This window comes from Notolabrus celidotus, chromosome 7 (genome assembly GCF_009762535.1).
Source record: "Notolabrus celidotus isolate fNotCel1 chromosome 7, fNotCel1.pri, whole genome shotgun sequence".
Lineage (NCBI taxonomy): Eukaryota > Metazoa > Chordata > Actinopteri > Labriformes > Labridae > Notolabrus > Notolabrus celidotus.
In genome coordinates, this window is record NC_048278.1 from 6,535,247 (window position 1) to 6,551,093 (window position 15,847).

Here is a 15,847-nt window from a genome sequence, read left to right on the forward strand (position 1 = left end):
TCTGCTTTAGTCTTTATTTACATTTTTGCCTGGCTGTAATTGATTATACAATAATAATAATAATAACAATTGTATTTGTAGAGCACTTTTCAAAAACCAAGTTACAAAGCGCTTCACATGGGCTGCAAAATAAAACAGTTGTATCCATCTTTTATTTGTGTCTTTCTCATCCCTCTCTCTTTGTTTAGATCTGATGGTAGAGTTTATCGTCACACATATGATGAAGGATTTCCCCATGGATCTATACTTGTGAGAACACAAACACGTTACACTCACATCATTTTCCACTCTGATCCTCCTCCCAGCTTCTTCACGCTGGTTTTATGTTTGTTTTCTGTGCAGGCGCTGTGTGCAGATCATCCACAAACTGCTGTGCTACCAGAAGAAGTGCAGAATCAGGTTACACTACACCTGGAGAGAGCTGTGGTCAGGTAAGGATGCATCGCTTTTATCTGACATTTTAATGAGATATAACAGGTAGGGATGGACTTTTGTGAGGGGACCTGGAAGATTTTGAGCAATCTGAGAATCTAATCAATCAATCTGCTAATTAGCTCCATAGCATTTTTACAATCGGGTATGATGCTGTGGTGGATGCATCTGTAGTACTTTCAAAGGATTAGGAACCAAAGGAGCGTGATTGGCAGGGCTTACTGTCACAGACTGGTCAAACACAGACACCTCAACAAATACAAATTTTGAAAACATTACAGAATATCAAGGCAAGAAGAAATAATTTCTAGTTATTTCTAATGGTTATAAATAAAGTTATGCAAGCAACTACAAGCGACATTACTGGTGACTAACAGAGGAGAGTACTGGTTGAGCAAGCTGGGGAGTGAATGCGAGAGAGAGCAGCTTATAAAAAAATGGATCAAAAAAGGGAGAAATAGAACTGATGGTTGGTGGGTATTAACCCTAAAGTGATCTGGCATGTAAAAGTATTTGATTTGAGCTTTAGTGTCATTTTCCTAACACTGTTATTTTCACCCACCACCTGCCATCACTAGCTTATCGTAAAAGCAACAACAGGTTTAGCTTGATAAGTGGATTTTTCTTTCATAATACGCCTTAGGATCTCACCTGTTTTTTTCAAAGTTTAAAACCTCAGAATTGTTCCTGTAAATATAACTAAGGAAACAAAAAATATAGATCTGTGTCTTTTGCTGTTCCAAGCTGGAGTATCAAAACTGTGGTAACATAACTTATCTGAGCGGAAGATTGAAAAGGACATTTACTGCTGCACCTGAAATAGCGGCTCACATGTGGCAGCTGTTCTTTTATTTATTTTTCACTCCATCTTTTAGTAGCTCTTATGGTTTTGCATTGATTGATGTCAATGCTCACAAACATTTAGTTGTCAGTAAGTAACAGGATGTAATTAAAACTGAAAGCTACTGTAGGAGTGTGAGTACTTATGTAACACTTCAAGCTCAAAACTGAGGCCTCTCTGGGAACCTTCAAAGCAGGACGGACTCTGTGTGAGGACATGTTTGTATCTCTTAAGCACCTTTAGTTTTTCATGTCCTCGACCTCTGTCACTTGGTGGCATTAGGACGAGGCTAGTGGCATCCCCAGAAATCTTTCATGCAGGGGTCAGATGGGACCACTGAAAATCTTCAGGTGGCCCACAATAACCAAAATCCATCACTGACTTTCATTAACTCTGTTATGCTGTTGTGTAATGCTTGCTTCACAGAGCTTAAGCTTTTAGAAAATGATCTTATGTACATTTAAACATCCTTATGGCTCTATTTTCAATATCAATAGCTACACTACCAATCAAAAGTTTGGAGACACCTTCCCATTCAAGGGTTTGTATTTATTTTAATTATTGTAAACACTGTAGATTAATACCCAAGACATCAAAACTATGAAAGAACATATAGAAATGATTATTTAATAAACAAAAAAGTGTTAAACAAAGCAGAAAATGGTTAAAATAAATAAAAACCATTGAATGAGAAGGTTTGTCCAAACTTTTGACTGGTAGTGTGTGTGCACAGACCTACACTGTGACCGAGTGAGATAAAGGAGAGAGAAGGAGAGATTGTAGAAGAATTAATCTGGTGTAACCTGATGTGATATGTTCAGTAAATGATTTACTGAAAGCCTTCAATGACTCCCTTCTGTGTACGTTTATTTTCAGGGGATGCTTTCAGCTGTTACAACGTTTGGGAGTTGATCCTATCAGGAAAAATGATCTTGTTGACTTTAGAAATGGGAGCTAGATTTAAACACGGATATCATCTGAGTGGAAAGAAGGGCAGACAGATGGATGCAGAGGAGAGGGAAGTGGCACAGGAGGAAATACTTTCTGTGATCTGGTATTATTCAGTAATTAACATTGCTTACCTGCAGCCAACGTGATTCATGAGAGAACAGTCTCCCCACCTAAAAAGTTCTGCAGAGACTCTAATTAAAAACTTTGTGAGTGACTTTCATTTACCAAATAACTCCTGGATGAATGACTCTGCTAAAAAAGGTGAGCTTTTGTCTCCAGATTTTCAGTTCATGAGACGGACGTGGTGGCAAACTTTGATGGTGCACAGTGAAATGATCATCTTATGCTGCTTTCACTGACACTCAGACAACGCAGTTACATTTACCAACACTTTGAAGTCAGTGCTTCAATTAATGACCCACCTACTATTTTGGTGGGCACTACAGGATGAGGCGACTCCTTGCAGAATGGTTATTGTTCACTTGTTCCTAGATGAAGGTTAACAGTGAGTAATAGACTCGTAGACAGGTGTACAATGTGCACCTGTTAGTGTTAAAACCCATTAACCCTAGAACACTAAGGTATCAGTTAGTAACACCATCACTAACTTCGGGTATATTTTACTCGATATAATATACCCAATAAAAAATGATTCCTATCAAAATATATCTTAGTACAACAATACATTGCAAATAGAAGTACTCCTCTTGTATTTCCCAGTATAAAACCTCTCATAAAACACAAAAAAATAGTATCATGTTGGGACCCTATAAAAATGTTCCAAAATTAGTGAAAAATAGGGAATCATCAATGATAATTAATGATTATTGATTTTATTTTTAAGTAATGGAAATGGGAACTTTTTCTTTGGGCCACACGAACATGTGCCTGCTGAAAAACCCTTGGGATGGTAGAAGAGAAACAGGCCTACCTTGGGTGACATCAGAGAGCAGCATGAAGCTACCCAGGGACCCATGCAACTCAGACAGCAGCAACATAATGAAAATCCCATAACCACAATCGCATAAGTGAAAATCACCCAACGTTTGTGTTCTAGGGTTAAGATGTATGGCTGTGTTCAGTCAATAGAGGTCGCACTGGTTTATTATCTTGAATAATTGTTGTCATTGCTACAGAGCTGGATTTAGCTGCTGGCTTATTATTATAAAGATATTATTATGTTATCAGAAAATGATGATCGGTGTAGCTTCATTAAACATAATTACCAGTACAGAGCAACCAAATCTGTTAGCTGTAGGCTAAACGAGGAGTATACAGTTCAACAACAAAGTTAAACTGTCCTCATATTACAGAGAATATTAACCATAAATCGATACAAAATCTCAACTAAAAATAAAAAAAAGTTTTCAAAAATGCTTTCAAAGCAAATGTAGGAGTTAAAGGGATCAAGATCTTTCCATCACCAGACTGTCCCCAGGAGGTGTAAAGAGAACTGTAAGGAGATGAAAAGTTCCTCACGCATACTTGAAATAGAAAACACTTTGAAATGTTAGAGAATCATAAACAGTTCCTGCTTCCTCGAAACAAAGGACTGTTTTTAAAAGGTACTGCATCACTGAAATATGATAACGAGTCTCCACGTCGACACACAGAGGGATAACACATCAGGTGGTAACGGCCCCATTGCGCTGAGTCTCATTAGGAGAAATATTCCTCAAATCAAAACAGTAATCAGCTGAAGTCCCTGAATGACGTTGACCTTATCCTCATGGTGATGATAATACCACATCCTGAAATAATTTAGAAAAGAAAAATCAAATTAAAGAGATAGACATGTTCGTCTTCTCTCAGAGTGTCGTGGAACCAGCCTGTTTTTAGAGTTGGCTAAACACTTTGCCAGGCTCATTTTGGTTCCTCTATGGCTTTTGTTTCACTCAAGAAGAACCTGATTTGGTGTTGAAAGGCTCCCCCCTCCTGTGTTTCCATTATCTACCTTGATAAAGCACACACAGGAAAAGTAGGCTCCCGCCACATGCTCCCACGAGTAGTCGACTATCAACACTCCAGATTATTTCATTACTGGGTGCATGTCTCCCTCTGCGCAGCACTCATCAACCTGCTGAAGTTCCTGCTGTCAAACGAGACCACACTGCTGGCCAAGCACAACATCTTTCATCTGGCCTTACTGGTGAGACACACAGACACACACACACACACACACACACACACACACACACACACACACACACACACACACACACACACACACACACACACACACACACACACACACACACACACACACACACACACACACACAACCTTCAGACAGGACTTTGACAAAGTGCAGTGGGGAATGGAAATTAGTTTCTTGGGGATGTGTGTATTTTCTTGTTGTAAGAATAGAGCCAGATGCTGTGTTAGTGGTGCTGCTTGTCTCCCAGCTGTGTGTGTGTCTCAAATCACACACCAGACTCTAAACCGTTTTTTTATGAGTTTGTCAGAAGAGACCTAACAGGCTGTATGTGTACAATCTCATGCTGTAGAAACGTTTGTTTTTATTCCCTCGTGTCTGCTGTTGGGTTCTTTTAGTTTGAGATGTCGTTGCATTGAGTTGATCATGGTGTGTTTTGTTTTTCCAGGTAGTGAACCTGTTCAACATGTTCATAACATACGGCGACACGTTCCTGCCCACCTCCAACAGCTACGACGAGCTGTACTATGAAATTGTACGAATGCACCAGGTCTTTGACAACCTCTACTGTATGGGTAAGTCAGCAGTAAGATGATTGCACATTCTCTTATAAATGTCTTAAAGCCTCTGGAAACGTAAATGGAATATTTAAAAGTCATACAGAATATCAAAATTAAATGTGTAATATAGCTTCAACAAAAATCTGAGTGAAAATATCCATCCACAATTATGAAAAAACTCAGTTCAAAAACAGCTTATTTTACAGGTCAGTACTGTGTGGGCGTGGCCTAATTCTTTGACTGACAGGTCGAGAGAGAGTTCACAGCCTGCATGTTTGAGCCGTATGACTCTTAATCTAAAGACATAAAAACTCCAGAATCTGAAAATGATTCATTTACAATAGTGTCTGAGTGCTGAGTCACAAAATACTTCAGAATCAGGACTTTTATCATTTATTAGTGTTATCACTCCTTAGTCTCCAGGGCATCAGGACCATGGGACGCCCGGAGCAGCGGAGGTTGAAGTGTAGTATGTGCACGCAGAGGAGCTCGGCTCCGGGTGTCAGACAGAGCTGTTGGTCTAAACTCTGAACTGTTTGGGGAAAGTCAGTGAACTGGTCCTGTGAAAAGTCAGTGAACCAGTCCTGTGAAAAATTAGTGAACAGGTCCTGGAGAAAGTTAGTGAACCAGTCCTGGGCACGGGTAGTGAACCGGTCCTGGGGAAAGTTAGTGAACCGGTCCTGGGGAAAGTTAGTGAACCGGTCCTGTGGAAAGTTAGTGAACCGGTCCTGGGGAAAGTTAGTGAACCGGTCCTGGGGAAAGACCTGGCGGAAATGAGCCGAGCATGTACGGGACTGCTTTTGCCACTCAGCCGCGGCTCAACTCAACCATGTCCCCAATCCACCGCAGTTATAAAATAAAATAATGACACCAAGCTGTGATCTTCACGGTGGATGTGCAGACAGGGACACACGAGCACAGCAGTGCAAAGAGCAGAGAGACGGCTATACAGACAGATTACAGACAGTACGTGATTAGCAAACAAGCTAACAGCTAAGGCAACACTGAGGGGAGCTAGCTGAAACACGGAGACGTGACTCTTTGTTTCAATTCTGATTGATTAGATATTTATTTCGTCATAAATATCCAAGTTAACCCCGTCTTCTTTATCCTAGCGTTAGAACGGTATCAAAAACTTGTCTGATAATATTAAAAAAATGGATGAAAGTTCAGTTCCAATATTTTAAATATATATAATAGCATGTACATGTGACTGTAAATATCATCGGTATAATGTATTTGTTGATTTGGGTTACCTGAGGCTTTAAATAGTAGCTGTCACAAACAAAGGGAAGCTACTCTAGAATAATGATGAAGGAGGTTACTTTATCTGTCGTGTACAGCAGGTTGGAAGATTAAGTCCAAATCCCTACTTCTTCATAACACAAATCAAAGAATCACTGGTGAATTCCTTTGTTTTCACTTTGCAGTTTATCCTAATAAATATTAAATCACCATCAACAAAACATTATGCTCACTTTTAGCTCTGTCCCTTATTAGTTACCAAAAGCAGCATTGCTGTTATAGATGCAGCAGTGCTGAGATTGAAAGTGGCTGATGATATGCAATGTGCTGCTGTGAGCGGTATGTCACCAGGGCTCCAGCCGCATGTGGTGATTGGCCACGATCAGACCTTCACACCAGTACTGCCCATGTTCCCTCCAATGATACATATGAACGTTGATGTAACTAGCTTACTGCTTACATCAGAAAGAATAAGGCAATATAATTTATCTTCTGTCGTCACAGACGTACCAAACAACTAAAGCCAATGTCAGTGAAGACAAAATGAAATACATTCACAGCTCTAAGTATCGTAAAGTCCCCCTTGTGCCAGTTTCCATATGCATGATGGGGGTAGAACATGGGCGGTACTGGTGTGACAGCTTAATGGTGGTTCATCACTTTGAGTGGCACTTTGACACGCAGCACGGCGACGTGGGGATTGGTCCATCAGTGTAGGGGTCGTCTCATGCTGCTGTCCCTGAACAGCTTCCCATCGGCCGCAGTATATGAACTAAACTACTGGTGCATCATTTAGGTCGTGACTCCACTAATATAATTATTCCTCTACATGATCTTTCAAACGAAGTATCCTGTATTTCCAGTTTTTGAATGGTACAGGTTTGCTGGTTCTCAAACAGTTTTATTAGATTAAAGGCTCGTGGTAGCTTTAATGTTTCCTTCATTTCATGTACTCAAATGATTTCTCAGCTCATTCCAGAGGGATTGTTAAAGTTATTGGCAAAGCAGATAAATGTAATTAAAAGTCCTACAGCTGACAGATGATAAGAGATGAGTTCCCTCGTGTCTTTGTGTTAGTGTCTTACTCTGTTTTTATTCTGCCTTCTAGTTTTGAGAGTATCAACCAACACGGGCCAGTGGAAGGAGCCAGCCAGCAAAGTCACACATGCACTCGTGAATGTTCGGTAAATATACACACACATACTCGCACAAAAACACGAATACATTATGTTACGAAGGAGAAAAAAGTCATTGGATTGTGCTGAATTGAACAAGGTCAGGATAAAGTGAACGACATGAAGTCTTTGAACTGTAATTTTTAAAAGGTTCTTCATCTGCAGCCTTTCTTCTCTTTATTTTCCTCCCCAAGGCCTGTCTGTTCGATCATTTTTAAGCCTTTATCTTCACAGCTCAACCCAACGCTGCTCCTACACGTCCTGTAAAGCATCCCGCCTTACTGTTTGCCCTGTAATCTCTCTTTGGTTCTCCATCCTCTCTGAGGCGATGACTCTCTGAGGTCACCCTGGCTTTAAGGACCCTGGGGGTTCCTGTTTGAGCAGGGTACTCCCTCAGGATTCACTCACTCTCAGGGCTCCTGTCAGTGGGTTTCAGGGGCTGAAGGGAGGAAGTGGGAGGAAAAGATTGAAAGAGTAATATTGAAAGAATAGATTACAGTGAGGTATAAAGAACCCGCAGAGACTGTTGAAATTAACTCAACATGGAGGGACCAGTTCTCCTTTACTCCTGTCACATCATTCTCCGAACACTGGCCCCCCGCACATAGTGACACAGAGATGGAGAAGTTTCTGCTTTTTTGTTGCTATATTTGATCTGATATAGGACCACCTCTTAAATAAATCATGCCCTTTGACAGTCATTCTTATGAAATGAACTTAACTTGAGCTCTAAAGAAGTTTCCTTTATAGAAGAATATGCTAATGCTGGAAAGGAGTGCCTTTTAACTTTACATCTAAAAATTCCCTGGTTTGTTTTTCCTCCCTGTTTGAAGCTGGGATGGGCTGCAGGTGTTTTGGTTTGGGCTAGAACCCTGTGGTCAAGTGAGCGCTGGAAAACTGTTGTATAAATACCAAATTGAATCTTGTCCACTCTAAGCAATCAGATTTTTGCATCTATTGTCCCACAAAGGATGCAAATGTGTCTCAAACACCGCCTGCTCAATATTTTATCGCTTCAACAATGTCTTACAAATAAACATAAATACATGATAATGAAAGAGTTGTGCTGTAGAAGTCTTTGCAGCGCACCCTGAGGCGTCAGACCGAAAAGACTGACATCATCACTTTACAGAAGCACAGATCTCTCTGAAGCTGTTTCTCCCTGCAGCATAATTGTAAATGTGCAGATGTTCAGAGACAGGTTGTTTTGACTCTCAGGTCCACATGAAAATGAGACGCATTGAGGTTTGAAAGGAGGGTGTGTGTGTGAGCTCCATAATGTCACATGCTTCATTTACATTAGGATTTAAATGGTCTGTTTTCATTGCTTTTTATCATTTTTTTTACGCAATTTATTTTCTATGTCAGACAAGTATAAACACTTGATCGCATCATTTGAAGATTCATAAAATCACTTAAAACAGACGAGTAGAAAAGGAACCCTGTGTGTGGAAACTTTTCCTTAAACATGATTGATTATGAGCAGATTAACGCTGGTGGTTCTTAAGTTGAACACTTAACATATGTCTATATGAAATGTGCTCATATTTCAGTTTTAAAATAAAAACTCTTGGATGTGTTTCTGTCTTTAGGGCCATCATCAACCATTTTAACCCCAAGATAGAGTCGTACGCCGCCGTGAACCACATCTCCCAGCTGTCAGAAGAACAGGTAAACAACACTCTATCCACCTTTTCACACTGACACCAAGTTACATGTAAATAAAATACTTCAGCTTCAACATCTCAAGTCCATTTGGGCAGAACTACTCTGGGACATCGCTCATGTCATTTCAAAAGTAAATCCTGATGAATTTTTTAGTGTGTGTAATGGAGAGCACGCAGAGTGTGTTTGAGGAGGGGTACACTGCGCTGTGTTTCAGAAAGTCTTCATCTAAAAGTAGTTATATCTGTGTGGCAGAGATGGATGACACAGACATCACTTACTGTGATGAAAGAATGAGACGTTAGTTGTTATCACACACCACTGAGCTCATTACTCATTCCAGTGTTCATTGTGCACAGGTCAGGCAGGCAGGAGGACCATACTCACAAAATACTAAACTTTTAATACAGGATCTAACACACAACACAACTAAAAGTAAATTACTCCAAATTAAAAGCTAGATTAAAAAGGTAAGTCTTAAGTTTACTTTTAAAAAAAGGTTCAACTCCCAGCTTAGACCATTTGCTACACGTCTTCCCCTACTCTTTACTCCCCCCACATTTCCTGCCTCTCTTCAGCCCCCCTATCCAATGAAGGCGAAAAAGCCCAAAATATAACTTTAAATAAAAGATGGGACAATATAACCAACAGCTGAGACAGAAGTAAGACGCCAATTTGAACACGATGGTTAGCATAGCAGCAGATTCATTTAACAACTAGCCAAGTAGCTAATAAATATAATGTCACAGAGTGTTACTCCTGATGATGGCGAGCACAAAAAGTCCTAAAATACGTATGAGAGTACAGTATGTTACTGAAAATTGGATCATAAGTATGCCTATTACCTGACCCGACATCCATCCCATAGATTTCATGTTATTTTAGATTTATGTCATTTAAAAGCTGCTACCAAAAGTGTTTCATTTACACACATAATCAAGTTTTATTTAATTGAAATCTTACTATTTACTTCTAAAAGTCATTGGGGCCCCATTGGCCTAGCGGTTGAAGAGCGTGCCCCATATTCTGTACAGAGGCTAAGGCTATATTCCTAGTTGCAGAGGTCGTAGGTTTGATTCCGGCGTTTGCTGCCCACTCTTCTCCCAACATGTTCCTGTCTCTCTTCAGCTGTCCTATCCATTAAAGACAAAAATGCCCCAAAATATAGCTATTACAAAAATGATCAAATAAAAAGGAATCAAATGAAGATTTTATGATTTTATTTTAAAGATTTTAAAAACAACAACCTGTATTGTTTAATTCATGTTTTTTAATCGTTATTTTTTTTTAATAAAAAAACTTCCTCATAAAAACAAGATTTTTTCTTCTTCAAAAATTCTAGAAAAATGTGTTTTGAGAAGTAGAAGTCGTCCTGTATTCAGACCAATCCAGTACTTGATCATTTCCTCCTAGTGAACGCATTATTTACCCTTCACTGTACCATGAAAGCAAACGTTGCCCTAGAGGAACAATCTAAGTATTCTGATTGTAGATCTGTGTTTGTATGTTTAATGTGCTGTGATCGTCTGGGTTAATTATGCACACAGTAGGACTCCCACTGTTTTATTAACACATAAACTGATACTGAGACTTGATTAATTGGACTACAGGACATCTTCTGACAGCTTCACTTTTTTATCAAGAGTATAAAAACTTGAGTATTGAAGTAGACTGAACTTCACATTAGTTATCATTGTGAGCTCCATTTAAAACTTAATCATTAATGTTGAACTAGTGAGGAAAGAAAAACAGCTGGAGGAGTCTGTACTTTCTTTACAGGCTGATAAGAGAGTGATGGATCTGGTCATTACACTCTCCAATTACCTCTCCGCTTTTATCCTAAAGATTTATTCACAACAAAGAGGGGAGGCAGAAGTTAACTTATGAGCTGAGAGGGTTTATATGATTTCCCACTGGTGATTTAACACCCATTAAACACAATAGATCAAATTATTTTGTTTTTGTAAGTGGTAGGTTTGAGCTGACTCCTTTTTATACTAGAGAGGAAGAAATGTGTTAGTGGAGCCACTGTAGTACGATCCTGTCAACTGATTCTACGGCAAGAGAAAGGCTCTGCTGGAGTCTTAAAAACTAGTTTGAAGAAATACTTCATATTATTCATGTTGACCAAGGACAAATCAAACAAAGAGTTCTTTCTTATTTATAAGACCTACAATGACGTGAATTTGTGATTTTCTGAGAAGCATGTTAAGTTATGCTTATAGCTCCTGCGATAAACTTCTTGTTTGTCAATACTGCGTTAGGGTTGTTTTCTGAAAACAAAAATATGTCATCCTGCTTTCTTTCAACATCCCTCTGCATGAATATTTGGTAGAGAAAAGTATAAACAGATTTTTTTAAATACTTTTTTACAAATCGCTTCGTCTGACACCTCCCCCCCTCGCCGTGGAAGTTGTTTTCAAAAACTTGAAAAAAAGAAACTGTCAGTAGTTTTGCATAGGGATGTGAATTTCAAGTATTTTTCGTTATCAATCTTTGGAAATGTTAAAGACCAATCATCGATTAATCATAAAAAAAACGGAAACGTTTTCCGTCAAAAACAATGCCAAATCGTTTTTCCCCTTTGATCAAATTTTCCTTCACGAGACAATGTTTATAACTGACAGTATTGAATAGCTACAGATCAATAATAAACCAGTGTGACCTCTGTTGAGTGTACACAGCCATGCATCTTAATGGATTTCAAAACTAACGTGCATATTTTACACCTGTCTACAAGTCTGTAACTCACTGTTAAACTTCATCTAGGAACAAGTAAACAATAACCATTCTGCCAGGAGTCACCTCATCCTGTAGTGCCCACCAAAATACCACTGGCCAACTCTGTGGCGGCCCCAGATTTGATAGGTAGAAGGGATGTAAATTTAAAGTATTTTCAGTGATTGATCTTTGGAAATGTTAATGATAAATTGATTAATCATTAAATAAAAAGTAAACGTTTTCCATGTCAAAAACAATGCCAAATGGTTTTTTCCCCTGAATCAAATTTTCCTTCCCGACACAATGCATATAACAGTATTGAATATCTATGGATCGTATTGAGGTGGTCAAAACATTAAACACGCTGAATATCAACGCGTGGAGCAGGCTCATAATCTCTGCGGACATACAGTCATAAAATTGAAGGCTCAGACTTCAACAAGGGAACTGAACAGAAACATATTTCAGACTCACAGTGTTCAGTTTTCTGTCTACTCATTCTTATTGAGAAAAATAAGCATGTGAACGTGGTCAGGTGTCAGCCGGGAGCACAACCGGGTCATAATCATTCCAGGGGTGGAGAAAAAAAGCGCTCATGGAGACCTGTCACTCAGCCGCAGCCCCCAGCTGAACGTCTCCACCGTGAGCAACACCTTCAGTCAGCTGATTCACATCGAAACATGCTTTAAACTTAAAACACCCCTCTGATTGCTGAACAGAATATGAGACCACATGATGTTTGTTCCACGTGAGAGAAAACCGAAAGAAAAAATGTATTCGAGTAAGTTCTTATTTGACATCCCTAGTTTTGCAAATGGTCTGATTTGGATTCATAGGTGATAAAGTGACATCATGACTAATTTTAGTCTGTGACATAACCGGTCAAAAACTCCTGACAGGAGCTTTAAGTACCTATTTATTCATGTAAAGACTATGCATGTGGCTGCAGGGCTGAATGGGACGTAGATTTCATCACTCCAGGTTAAACAGCCTTTCTATTCAACTTGGATAGTGCTAAATGAAGAGCTTTAGTGGCTCTTTGCATTGAGCCTATTTGAATATTTGATATAAGAGTGACACTATACTGGGTTATATGTAGTTACCAGAAAACTACTACTAGTTTCAGAGCAGAAAGATCAAACAAACATGAGGCAGTATTAAAGATATTCCACTAAAGAGATGGTTTTACTGTCACATTCAAGCAGTCCTTTCATTATAATATTTAAGGCTAAGCCCTTTGGGACATCATGTCAGGGTTCAAGGCTCACATCATGAACTGCTCTGACCCAGGATTTTGTTTGACAGAAGATCTTTGGTTGCCTGTCCCCATCTCTCTCTCTCTCTCTCTCTCTCTCTCTCTCTCCTCTCTCTCTCTCTCTCTCCTCTCTCTCTCTCTCTCTCTCTCTCTCTCTCTCTCTCTCTCTCTCTCTCTCTCTCTCTCTCTGTCATCAGCATCAAAACGACTCTGCTTCTGAGGTATATTTTTGGCCGTGTCATGTATTAGTCTTTTGAGCTGGTCATGTACATCAGCAGTCTTGGAGAACATAAAATTTAGGTCAGATTATTAAAAAAGAAAATGTCAGGAGAGAACTGAAAGAACACAGCGGGAGCTTTCATCTGAACAAAAGACGAGTTACGTCTTACCTCTGCCTGAGCAGAATATATTCTTCATCAGACGGAAGGTAAGGACCCCTGTTTTCAGTGCTGATGACTCAAACCTGTATGATGGGGTGAAACAGAGGTAGAGAAAGCAAGAAGAAGTAATGTGTTGATCCATTTAAGAGGCGTTTGTCTTTCTCTTTCGTGCATCCTTCCTTTCATCTGGTTTTATAATGAAGTCTGAATCCTTTCATTCCCCTCCCCTCCGTCCTCTGACATGCAATACTCATTATATTCACTCAGTCATGTTTCCATCACTTCACAGCACATCAAGTCCACTTGCATACACGTCCTGTCCAACTACACTCTCAACCATAAAATTGCCCTCCCCTGTTACTACTCTGAGCCTAATCTACTGTGGTGTGTTGAGTCTGTGTAGGGCCAATACTATGGTCGGTTTATTGTTCCCTACGCTGTTGTGACCTTTTAAACTAGTGTGCCTGTGTATTTGTGTCACTCTGCAATTACACTGCCACAACAAGAGTTGGCTGTTCTCCCTGCAGAACTTTCAACAGCTTTTTTCAGCTGGACAGAGCTGATGTCTTTTAACATCTTTTACATCCGCTAACTGGAACTAGAGCCACGTAATATACTCATGGACGTCATGGCTTGCAGAAGGGTGTCTTGTATTTTCAGTTTAACGTTTCCAATCAGAATCAGAATCAGAATCAAAAATACTTTATTTATCCCGGGAGGGGAATTCGGGCATTACAGAGCTCTTATAAACAGTATGCAAGAAAGTTAGATATAAATAGAGGAATGAAATAAGATATAAATACCAATCAAATTAAATAAAAAAAGATAAAATAAAATAAAGATAAAATAAAATAAAGTATATACAGAAGTGCAGAATAGTTAGAGTTAGCTATGTACAGAAGCGCTGGGAATAAAGGAGATATATACAAGTATGTTAAAGTGGCAGGGATATTACACATTGTATTACACGGTTATATGGTCATTGCACAGAGTACAGGTTATTGTTCAGTGATCAGAGGGAGGAGTTGTAGAGTCTGATGGCCACAGGCAGGAATGACTTCCTGTGGCGTTCTGTGGAGCATTTAGGGGGAATGAGTCTCTCACTGAATGGGCTCCTGTGTTTGAACAGCACATTGTAAAGAGGGTGGTAGATGTTGTCCATGATGGCGTAGAGCTTTGAGGACCAACCAACAGTCTTTATGGTCAGCATCACCCTAAGGTATTATTATAAGTAGTAGATTCCTGACTTGAACAAGTTCTCCTCCTGGTACAAAACAAGTGCATACAACGCATCTGTTTTTATGTATAAGGGGTAATGGTGATGCATTAGTTGGCCAGACGGCAAGACTACGTCCTTGACTCCACCTCTGCCACCTTGTGTAGCTGAAATGTACTTGGAGTTAGTATTTTGAATATGGTGACCATCATTGTGAAGCTTAATATCTCCTTTTTAGAAACCAATGTGTGATGTCACTGAGTCTGCGTCCATGTTTTATGCAAGAGGATCTGAATCAATCAATCACATTTTATTCTTAAGCTCTTTTCATACAATGACATTGTAACACAAAGTGTTGTACATAAAAACAACTTAAAATAGAATAAAGTAAGAAAAAGAAAGATATATATATATATAAATAAAAAGACCCCCCCCGTCCTAATCCCAATCCCAGCCCAACCCCAAACCCACCCCACAATCCTAAGGTTAAGAACACAATATATGCAACAACAATAAAAATAAAATTAATAAATAAATTAAAAATTAAAAAAAGAAGTTGCTGAACGAACTGAGGAAACGCTCTCATGATATCTTAATGAGGAAACACTGGAGGTAAAATAAGATGTTAAAACTCAACACAGGAAATTAAAATCAGCTTAATCAGCTCTAAGATGATAAAACACTCAAATATTAAATGATTGAAGCACTTTAAATCAGGCTTCACCTTAAACCAGCTGCTCACCCTGAAATGTAATGATTGATACGGCAGTGTCCCGTGTCATAGAGACGTGTGTTTTACCCTCTAAGGAATAATATGAAGGCTGGGACAGTGCAGGTTTTTTATCCTTATAAATTCAGTCATACCATCTGCGCAGAGTGTCTGCAGCCCGGGCAGTGACACTATAAGATGAATGTCCTCCGGATACACACACCATTAAAATGAGCCGCTGTACTCTCTGTCTGTCACACATCTCTGTGTTAGAGCCCCAAACACACTCTTCAGCAGAGGCTGCTTTGATATTGACGCTTCAAGATAAACACAATGACGACTGTGTGCACATAATCATGTCTGCTTAGTGAGGCAGAAACTTGCCCAGTGGAGTCTCTCTCTCTGTGTGTGTGTGTGTGTGTGTGTGTGTGTGTGTGTGTGTGTGTGTGTGTGTGTGTGTGTGTGTGTGAGTGTGAGTGTGAGTGTGAGTGTGTGTGTGTGTGTGTGTGTGTGTGTCTGTGTGTGTGTGTGTGTGTGGGGGA

The 15,847-nt window shown here is 39.5% G+C and overlaps 1 protein-coding gene across 1 annotated transcript in view; it reads left to right on the top strand.

The window, feature by feature from the left end:
- armh3 (armadillo like helical domain containing 3) overlaps positions 1–15,847 on the top strand; it is a 40,220-nt gene that overhangs the window by 18,781 nt on the left and 5,592 nt on the right. The window contains exons 19-24 of the mRNA XM_034688935.1: positions 189–249; positions 343–431; positions 4,291–4,373; positions 4,828–4,954; positions 7,293–7,368; positions 8,952–9,030. Of these exons, the coding sequence (XP_034544826.1) occupies positions 189–249; positions 343–431; positions 4,291–4,373; positions 4,828–4,954; positions 7,293–7,368; positions 8,952–9,030 (515 nt within the window). The remainder of the gene's footprint in view (positions 1–188; positions 250–342; positions 432–4,290; positions 4,374–4,827; positions 4,955–7,292; positions 7,369–8,951; positions 9,031–15,847) is intronic.